The following is an 11,116-nucleotide window of genomic DNA, read 5'->3' as shown; positions in this document are numbered from 1 at the left end:
TAACCTAAAGAGAAGCACTTCTACACTAATTAAAACAAAAACAGAACAAAAAAACATATCTTAAGGCCATGGTTGAAAACCCTCCACCTTCAAGTGTTGGTGTCTTACATGGGCGCCAGCTCTTGTCCTGTCTGCTCCACTTCCGATCCAGCTCCTTGCTTATCACCTGGGAAAGTAGTGGACTCTGCACCCACGTGGGAGACCCAGAAGAAGTTTCTGGCTCCTGGCTTTGGATCAGCTTGACTATAGCCTTTGCATTTATTTCAGGAGTGAAGCAGTGGATACAGCACTCTCAACTTCTGTGAATCTGCCTTTCCAATAAAATAAATAAATCTTTTTAAAAAAATAAAGTTAATGGGCCTTTAAAAAGTTTAAACAAAACATATCCTGGTGAAGTAATTTTTTCTTCTGCTTTATGTTTTTGTAAAAAATATACTTTGGCTTACTATAAAATGATTTGCTACAGCTGCATTTAAAATGTTTCTTCTTGGGCCAGGCGCGGTGGCACAGTGGTTAAGGTCCTCGCCTAGCACACCCGGGATCCCATATGGGCGCCGGTTCTAATCCTGGCAGCCCTGCTTCCCTTCCAGCTCCCTGCCTGTGGCTGGGAAGGCAGTTGAGGACAGCCCAAAGCTTTGGGACCCTGCACCCACGTGGGAGACCCGAAAGAGGCTCCTGGCTTGGATTGGCATAGCATCGGCCGTTGTGCTCACTTGGCGAGTGAATCATCGGACGGAAAATCTTCCTCTCTGTCTCTCCTCTCTGTATATCCGCCTTTCCAATAAAAAATAATAAAAAAATAAATCTTTTAAAAAAATGTTTTTTCTTTTTTTTTAAGATTTATTTTGTATTGAAAAGTCAGTCAGATATACAGAGAGTAAGATCTTTCCGTTGATTCGCTCCCCAAGCAGCCGCAATAGCCAGAGCTGAATCGATCTGAAACCAAAATCCAGGAACCTCTTCTGGGTCTCCCGTGTGGGAGCAGGGTTCCAAGGCCCTGGGCCGTCTTTAACTGCTTTCCCAGGACACAAGGAGGGAGCTAGATGGGAAGTGGGGCTGCTGGGATTAGAACTGGCACCTATATGAGATCCCAGCATGCTCAAAGTGAGGACTTTAGCCACTCAGCTACTGCATCAGGCCCTGCTGCAGTTTGGTTTTAATTGCATGAATATTACATATATGAATTACAGCGAAAGGAATTGGCATAAATGAGGATAATACCTTTCCATGTTTAAAAAACAGATAATATAGAAATGTGGGGCTGGCGCTGTGGCATTGTACGTTAAGCCTCTGCCTGTGGCACCAACATGATGTCCCATATGGGCACAGACTTGAATTCTGATTGCTCCACTTTCAGTCTGTCTCTGTGCTAATGGCTTGGGAAAGTAGTGGAGGAAGGCCCGTGTCTGAAGTCTTGTATGCATACAGAAGACCCAGAAGAAGCTCCTGGCTCTTGGCCATTTGGAGAGTGAACCAGGGGATGGAAGGTCTCTGTCTCTTCTCTCTGTATGCTGTGTTTCAAATAAAAATGTGTCTTTCTCTGTGGTGACCAGGTTGGCTGGGAGTACTTATCACACTGGGGTTCAGTAACTTGACAATCAACTTGCAAAAACATGGATAAGACAAATAAACTGTATCTGCAATATTTATGAGACGGGCAAGTTGCAAATATTTTAAAATTCAATTATATTATTTAAAAGAGAGGGAAAGGAAGAAAGAGAGAGATTAAAATTATCATCTGCTGGTTCACTATTCAAATGCCTTTCGTAGCCAAAGCTGGGCTTGGCTGAAGCCAGGAGCCAGGAACTCAATCCAGGTCTCCAACATGGTGGCAGGGTCCTAACCATTTGAACCCTCACCTCTGCCTCCCAGCGTGTGCAATAGCAGGAACCTGAATTGGGAGCACAGTCAGCACTTGACCCAGGCATTCTGGCTTCATTGCTGCTGACCCTCTGGAATGGATTTTTTTTTTTTTTTGGTTAATGAGCTTTCACAATAAAGGAAAAAAAATGTAAAACAACAAATAAGTAAAACAGAAATATATGAAAATTATTTTTCATTTTGTTTTTTCCAAGAATACTTTACTCGGCATAAATTTATGCACTTTGTATATTCATAGCTAAATATGTCAGTGGATCTGGGGAAACATATTCATTGAACGAATCACATTTATTGAAAATTACAGAAAATTCTTACTGCTCAAGGGTTCCTAAGCTGTCATTCTGGTGTTCTTGCCCCCTCTACTGGTAAGTAATCAAACTGCATTTAGTCTTTGTGCCCCTGCCACCCCTCCCGCCCTTTTTTCCCTCAGCAGACAAAAAAGATGAGCTTTGTCCATTCCTTATATTTATAAAATCTGTTCAATAACTTAAAAAATCACATTGGAAATAAGAATATGTGAAATTATGCGTTTATGTCTCTATGAGTTCCCAAATGGAAATTAGAGACTATTTTACCCTCACATCCCTAGCAGCCTGCATACCGCTTAGCCCAGTACGTGATCCCAATACAGAGTGGGTGAATGCAATATTGCGGGACTTTTTAAAACTGTTTCTTTCTCCATTTATCATTTCTATAAAGTCCTATATGTCACAATTATACTATATGGATGAAGCAAACATTTCTAACATTTTAATTTCAAATACAAAATCCTAAGGGATTTGGCCATTAGACTATCATGCCGGGCACTGAATATCTTCTGTTGGCTGTTAGTCTTTTTGTTCTATCTGTATCTTTTCTTTGCCGCCTTTTTAATGATTTATTTTGATGCTCATGGTTTTAATTTTGTCAAATTTGTATTTTAATGTCTACACATGCAAATGACTATTTAAAGAAAAAAACCTTGGTTTGGGACTCTTCCTACATCGAGATCACAAATGTATTCATTTAGGTTTGCTTCATGATTATTTAAGGTTTCACATGTTGCAGCAGGTTTTCACCTGGAACTTGTTTTTATGTGCATTTGAGGTGGGAAGACTCACCCATCTCCGACGCGCCCCGATTTCCTTTCTGCCCCACCAGTTCATCGGGGATGCTGATGCATTGCTTGCCAAATATAGAAAGGCACGATTCAGCCCCAGCTTTTTCTTTTACTCAATCTTTCAGTAGCATTTGGCATGTCTGGCAGCTCTTCCACTCTAAAAACAGCCTTGTCTCATGATTTCTTTAATGATATGCCTTCCTGTTTTCTCCTGTTTCTTTGGTAGCTTTTTCTCAGTTTCCTTGAAAAAAGATAACAGTAGCTTTGATCTATGAAATGATTTCTATACTCCAGGCTACATGTAAAGTAATTTTTTTTTCCAGCTTAAATAACACACTATTCAGGGGGAAAAAAACTGGCACTCATTAGAAAAGTGAAGCTAAGGGATTTTTGTGATTTTTTCAAGATTGTTTAAGTGCAGGCTGGTTGACTTTGAGTCTCGGCTCTTATCCATTGCACAGAGTTGCCTGTAGACCTTGCTCCAGGACTCTCTCCTTCCTCTCCTCCCAGTGATCTTTTTTCTCCCGTATAGCTTTAAAGCTCTATGTATACTATTGACTTGCAAGTGCGTATTTGCAGCTCAAACCTCTTTTGTGATCCATGCATGCAGCTTGGGCTACTGGCAGGACTCCCCTACTGGGGAGCTTGCTGATGTAGCCCACTCCCACAGGTGAGTCCAGGGTACCCTGTGTCCCAACACATGTGCCCCATGGCAGTGTGTGGGGCTGTTTCCAAGGGTGCTCCCCAACAAGGCTCCCACGGTGTGGGGAGGGGCCAGGTTCCTGTACTGGTGCTTGGGGGTGGGGTGGGGGATACTGGCCCCTCCCTTCACTCCCTCACTCGGAGAAGCTCACAGTATGTTGCAATGTTTAGAATAAATATGCTGAATGAATGCAGTCTACTAATCTGTGCAAGATTTAAGATCGTCTTGTCACTGTCAATTGTTTTGAATCCATAGATCAAATGAAATGTCCTGTAATATTGTCTACATATTTACATAGTTGAGAGGGATGCACACCCTTGTGGGTCTCTGATTAAGGTGGAAATGGTCAGGTATGGAGGAAGATAGGTGGGATAGTACAGGATAAGGTGTGGTTTGTCCAACACATCAGCCAACACACCCATCGGGATGTAGCTGCCTGGTCAGTTCTGCCCCAGCCCCATATCCTACACGAATCAATGAGTACTACAACCCAGTCCAGCCAGGCCACCATAGACCTGGTCCTCACTATACCAGCGGTGCTGTGGCCTAGTTGGGGTGACTCTCTGTAATGCTTACCAGGCCCTGCATAGCCCCAGTTTTTGAGTATCCAGCCCCTGCTGTAGCCTAGTTCAGCTCAGCCCACATCCCATCTAGCTCTTGCGCACACCCACAGGTGCTCAGCCTGATCTGCCCCCAGACCTGGCCCTCATTTATGCCAATAAGTGCCAATCACCTTGTCCAGCTTGATCTCCCAGCCCTGGTTCTCATGCTCATCAGCAATAGGTACAGCTTACAGGGAGTTCCCCAACTGGGATTTCTCATGTGCTTGCGGGTGCTGTTACTGACTGATGTGGCCAACCCACGGTTTGGGCACTCACCAGTGGATACTGTGGCCTAGCCAGACTGGCCTATACCCATTCTGGCTTATATTGATGGATGCTACATGCTAGAACAGGGATTCTGGCACGTTCAAGGCGAGGACTTTAACTTTTACGCTATCGTGCCAGGCCCAAAAATTTACTCTTAGTACTGCTTTTGTCAACAAAATCAGACATAAGGGAAGTATAACCATTAGACACCATAGATAGATGCAGAATCATCAGAAATTACTACAGTCATACAACAACAAACTGGAAAACCACGAAGAAGATAGATTTCTCAATGGATACAATCTACCAACCAACTCAGGAGGACAGAGAAAATCTAAATATACCAATTATTGTGATGGGGATTCAATCAGTGATAAGGACCTACCCAACAAAGACATTTCCAGGATCAAATGGCTTCACCGCAGAATTCTACCAAAATTTTCTTGTAGAATCAACTCCAATTCTTCTCAAAATATTCAAAATAATCCAAAGGGAGGGAATCCTCTCAACTCCTATGAGCCCATCATCACCTTAATTCAAAAATTAGAAAAACATACAATAAACTCTAGACAGATATTCCTAAAAATTACAGATATAGAAATCCTCAACAAAATACTAGCTAACCAAATCCAGCAACACATCAGAAAGATCATTCACCCAGACCAAGATGGATTTATTTCTGGTATTCAGGATTTAATATACGTAAATCAATAAATGTGATACATTATATCAACAAACTAAAGAATAAACACCACATGGTTGTCTCGTAGATGCAGAGAAAACATTGGATAAAATACAGATCTTCTCTTGATAAAAAATAAACTTTAGAAAATTGGGTATGGAAGAATCATTTCTCCACATAAACGAGGCAATAAATGAAAAACCCATAGCCAGCATCATATTGAATGGGGAGAAGTTGGAGTTGCATGCGCTAAGATCTGGCAACAGACAAGGCAGTTCTCAAAGGAGAAAGCTCAAAGGGCCAACATCTGAAGCAATGCTCAGGCTTACTTGCCATCAGGGAAATGCAAATAAAAACTGCAATAAGGTTTCACTTCATCCCCATTAGAGCGGCTACCATTTGTAAATCAAAAATAAATAAATAAATAAAAGCTGATGAGAATGTGGGGAAACAGCTACCCCAATCCACTGTTGGTGGGGATGCAAACTAGTGCAACCATTATGGAAGACTGTATGGAAATTCCGCAGAAATCTGAAAATAGATCCACAATGTGATCCAGCCATCCCACTCCTGGGAATTCGTTCAAATGAAGTGAAAACAGAATACAACAGAGTTATCTGTACCCTTATAGATATAGCAGTCCAATTCACAATAACTAAGAAATAGAATCAACCCAAACGCTCATTAACAGATGACCAAATAACCAAAATGTGGTACACATACACTATGGATACGACTCAGTCATCGAGAGAATGGAATCTTTTCTTTTGCTACTAAATGGATGCAATTGGGAACCATTACGCTTTAGTGAAATAAGCTAGTAAATAAGCTAGTCCCAAAGACAAATATCATATGTTTTCTTTGATCTGTGGTAATTAATACACAGAATTTAAAAAATATAATCTAAGGGTACAAAAGTGACTCTCTGGGTCTGAGTCTTGTGTATAGCTTCTGTGCTAACACTGAAGAAACAGCAGGTTCTTCAATTCTTTGTTTACTTATTATTCCTCTGCTTTTTGTTATTATTTTTTCTACTTGTTACTTGTTATCGAGGCCTAAAGGAGTGTATATTTGTGAAGAAGAACTGTAATAAATATGCAATAAAAAAGAAAAGAATATTTGGTTTGCTTCTGGGTCTTGTTTGTTTGTTTGTTTGTTTGACACACATGGCCATTTCTGTAGCGTAAAAAGCTAAGGGTGAAATTGTTGGGTTATCCCTCAAATATTTTTGGATTGTGTTTGACTGATGTGATGAGTAATGAAGCTGTAGAAAGTAAAACTGCAGGGAGTCATTGTTAAGAGCTGGCTTTTGTTTGTAATGCCTTTTAATTGTATTTACAGTGTCACGCTGGCTGTGAGGTCTAGTATCTTGTTTTGTTTCAACTATTCTTACTCTATTTTTTTAAAAAGATTTATTTTTTGGAAAGGTAGTCACACAGAGAGGAGATACAGACAGAAAGAATTTTTCGTTGGCTAGTTCACTCTTAAAGTGGCTGCAATGGCTGCAGCTGAGCCACTAGAAACTTCTGGGTCTCCCACACCGGTGCAGGGTCCCAAGGTTTTGGGCTCTCCCCCACTGCTTTCCTAGGCCACAGGCAGGGAGCAGGATGGGAAATGGAACATCTAGGACACAAACTATATGGGATCCTAGCACCTGCAAGGCAGGGACTTTATCCACTAGGTTACTGTGCCTGGCCTATTTTTTAACTTTTCCCCCACTTTACTCTTTGGATTAATTCGGAATTTCGAGTTTGCTTTTTTTGTTTTGAGGGGCAGAGAATGCTGTCATCTGCTGATTCTGACCCCTGAAGCTTATAACGGGCTGACGCCTGACCCAGTATCTCCATCCAGCTCTGCCTCATAGATGGCAGGAATCCAGTCACTTGAGCTAGTTTGGGCTTGTCCAATGTGCCAGCGGCAGAGGACACAGTGTTAGACTAGTAACAAATTGCACAGCCACCTTAGTACAACAGACTTCAGGGCCGTGCACCCCAACTGCTCAGGGCCTCCACTTCAGCTATGAGACCCATAAAGAAGCTAAAGGAGCTGCAAGAGATCGTGACTTGGATTACAAAAGCTTAAGTTCGGAATGGCAGGTGCTGAAATGAGACTGCAGTGGCGTTAGCTGCTGGAGCGGGGTGAGGACGCAGCGGTGGGATCTTGGAACCAACACAGGCCCAGGATGAGAACACTGGCAGGGGCTCCTCTCTTCTACCAAGCTCCCTGACCCCAACACTCAGGTCTTCCCACAGGGGTACCATGGCACCGTGGCTTCACCGAGGGCATGGAGCAAGACCAGCACCTTGCTTGTCCAGGCCTCACCGGCTGCCATGATTCTCAGGGCTCAGCCCGGAACTTTGTTAACAGGACGTTTGGAGAATCCCGAGTGAACGTGCTCAGGTTGCTCAAAACTTCCTTCAGCTTCCTCGGCAACCCCACCCAGAGGTTGCTCGGAACAGGTCACCAGGGCAGGACAAATCTCGCGAGGTGCCTCAGGCCAGAAAGCCCGAGGAGAGGGTGCACCGTGACGAGGTCAGCGGCCCTCTCTCGGCTGCGCCCGAGTCCTTGGCGCGGGAGCCTTCACCTGCCGCGGGTCGGAGCGCGGGAGCGCGGGCATCCCGGCAGGCAGTTGCCAGGTGCTCACCTGGGCAGGGGAAGCGGCGGCAGGTGTCACCGGAAGGCCGTCACTCGGAGGTCGCCGCAGGCGCCTGCCGACCCGCCATGCTGCGCTGGCTGCGGGGCTTCGTGCTGCCAGGCGTGGCCTGCCAGAATGACGATGACAACAAACGCTACGGCAGCCTCTTTGAAAAACTGGACCGTAACGGGGACGGCGTGTTGGACATTCTGGAGCTCAAGGAGGGGCTGAAAAACCGGAGCTCCGCGTTTGGGCAGAACTCGGAGAAGGTAAGTCACTCGCATAGGAGGGTGGGCAAGCCTTTCTGAGGCAGAGAGGAGTGGGGTTCTCCTCAGCCTGGTCAGAGCCGGGGGGTTCCGCCGTATAGCCGCTTTCCACAGCGGCCGAAGCACTCCGCTGAGTGGTCTGGAACCTTGTCTGACATTAACCTCCCATAGTACTTGGCAGTCGTGTTGGCCGTTGGGAATTCATCAGAACAGGGTCCCCTCTTTTCTCAAGAATATCTGATGACAGGCACGGATAGGTGCCTGAGAGCTGCTCCCTTCTAATGTCCACACGGAGGGACTTCAGAGTCAGACCCAGGCCCCTGGCTTACACTTCAGTTAAGGCCCTCTTCTGGACAATTGCTGAAAGTATTTAAATGAAATTTCTGAATATGAAGAGAAGAAAATCATTTTCCCTCTGTCAACGAGCAGTCTCGGAGATGACGTACACTTATTTCAGCCTGCTTTCACGGGTTATACATTTACATGAGGGAGCTTCAAAAAGGTTATGGAAAGTGCACCTTATTTTTTAGTTCCATTAGGAAGGACATTTGCCTGCAATTACTGTCACGTTTTGCAAACTACATGAGTATTTGTTTCCTAGGCAAGACATTCAGAACATCTTCTGTTTGTTTTTGGAAAGGAAAGAAACAGAGACAGAGATCTACTCACAGATTCTCTCCCCAACTGCCTGCGACAGCTAGGGATGCACCAGCTCAAAGCCAGGAGCCTGGAACCCAATCTGGGTCTTCCGTGTGGGTGCCAGGGCCCCGCGTGTTGAGTTGTCACTGCCTCCCAAGATGTGCATTAGCAGGAAACTCAAGTCAGAAGTAGAACTTGGACTTGAACCCACTCACTGTGTTGTGGGATGTGTATGCTTGCCACTGCCATCCTCCATCAGATTCCCAACCATGGGAACACTCAATACTGTAATTGCAACTGTTGCTATGAACCAGTGTTCATCAGAAGCAGATACTCAGTCTCCAAGTGTCTGTATATCGTCTAGAGTTTCTTTAGTTGTTAATTTACAGCTATATTTAGTTGTGGTATAATATGTTTTCTTTTTAATTTCCTAAGACTTATTTTATGGCCCATAGAAGGTTGAATGCACTGATAAAAAGAAGGTGAGTTATGCCTGTGTGGGATAAAATGTCCTTGTAGATATTAATTAGGTCCGTTTGGTTCATAGTACAGATAAGCTTTTTAGTTGTTGGTGGTGGTTTTCTATCTAGTTGATCTATCTGTTGATGAATTAGGGTGTTAAAGTCCTCCATTATTATTATTTTTTTTTTTGGATTCTGTGTCCCCCTTTAAATCCACTAACATTTGTTATGAATAGCCAGGTGCTCTGGCATTGGGTTCAACAACAGTCAGGTCTTCCTGTTGATCCTTTCACCATTTCACAATTCCCTTTAGTCTTTGACAGTTTTTGCATCAAAGTCTGTTTTCTATATTAGAATGATTTCATCTGCTTGCTTTTTGTTTTCTATTAGCATATAAAGTTTGTTTTCATCCTTTCACTTTCAGTCTATGTATATCTATGTTACTGAGGTGTGTCTCTTGCGAGGTAAGGCCAGAAATGACTTCTGGGAAAGTGTCCCAGAATGCTAGGGAAGTGGGATGGCTGCATTTGTTTCCTTTTCTCTCTGCAGAAAGACCCCAGAAAATTTCCCTCTGCAGAAAGACCCCAAAAATTTTTCCGCACCTGGCATTGTCCTGACTTGGGGAGAAAACAAGTATTTTCCCTAGTCTTCTAATATGATTAGCATTAGGTTTTTCAGATCATGGAGTTATCTCAGGCTTATTTCCAAGTATTGGGGTTTTAAAAAGTTTTACCTCCTCTGTGTATAGTTGATGGTTAAACATTTGGGGTAGGTGGGGTAGGGCCTGAGGTTCCATATTCTGTTGTCTTACAGCTGTAATACTTCAGAAATTTGTATCACTGCCATAAATGGGGATTCTCTGATTTTTTTTTTCTGTAAAATACTGACAGATATTGATGGCGAATTAGCACAAACTGAGACATTCTTCATGATGTAACCAGAAAGTTTGCAAGGGAGATAATTTCTTATTGTGCGATTTGGTGTTAGCATTGTTTGCATGTGTGTGCCAGATGTATCACACTCACCGGGAAACACTAAGCTGCAGAATTAATTTGAAATCCTTTTTATGACATACACCTTGTTCATACTCTCTACTCTGCCTTCTTGTCTCTTTTCTTGCTTGTTTGTCTTCAGTGAATTGAAAGTCCATAGAGGTGTTAGGAATATCATATGACTCTATGTAAATAAAGTACTTAGAAATAAGTGCTTATGAATGTTATTACTATTATCATTGTCATTGTATTTTTATAATTAACGTTTATTTTGCCTCCTTGGAAATGCTCATATACTCTTTTCTTTGAAGATTTATATATCTTTTTATTTGAAAGGTCAAGAGGGAGGAAGAGTGAGGGGGAAAGAGAGAGATATCTTCTGCTACCCAAATGGCCACAACAGCCAGCAACCAGAGGCTCCATGGAGACAGGAACCCAGACTCTTGCACTGTCTTCCACAGCCTTCCCAGGCACATCCGCAGGAAGCTGAAACTTGAAGCAGGGTAGTCAGGACTTGAGCTGGCATTTCAGCATGGTATGCTGGTGTCAGAAGCTCAAGCTTACCCCACTGTGCCGCAAAAACAGCTTCATCATGTCTTCTGGAGATATCCTCTCTCACTTATCTGGTCGGCTAATAATGCCTGTTTTCCCTTGCGAATCTCAGCTCAAGCCCTTGCTCTGTGAAAGACTCATCTGATTCTTCCTAACCTTAACTGCATTCTCATTTTGTCATCTAACAGATTGCCTTTGGTTATATAAGTGATCTTTGCTGCTGTGTAGCTTCTTACTCACCTCAATCGCTCACACCTAGGCTAGGGTCTGGCTCGCAGTATTTATTTTTTGTTTCTGTGAACCCTTATTAAGGACCTGTGTATGATATACTTTATGT

General features: G+C 43.3%; 1 protein-coding gene across 1 annotated transcript in view; it reads left to right on the top strand.

The window, feature by feature from the left end:
- The first annotated feature begins 7,955 nt into the window (after positions 1-7,955).
- The window catches only part of LOC121168709 (calcium-binding mitochondrial carrier protein SCaMC-1-like), a 42,811-nt gene continuing 39,650 nt past the window's right edge, over positions 7,956-11,116 (top strand). Inside the window, exon 1 of the mRNA XM_040999023.1 lies at positions 7,956-8,138. Coding sequence (XP_040854957.1) covers positions 7,956-8,138 — 183 coding nt within the window. The remainder of the gene's footprint in view (positions 8,139-11,116) is intronic.

This window comes from Ochotona curzoniae, unplaced genomic scaffold (genome assembly GCF_017591425.1).
Source record: "Ochotona curzoniae isolate NIBS_2020 unplaced genomic scaffold, NIBS_Ocur_1.0 scaffold_1037, whole genome shotgun sequence".
NCBI classification, from domain to species: Eukaryota; Metazoa; Chordata; class Mammalia; order Lagomorpha; family Ochotonidae; genus Ochotona; species Ochotona curzoniae.
The sequence above is the reverse complement of the archived record's forward strand: the minus strand, read 5'-3'. Positions and strand labels throughout refer to the sequence as shown.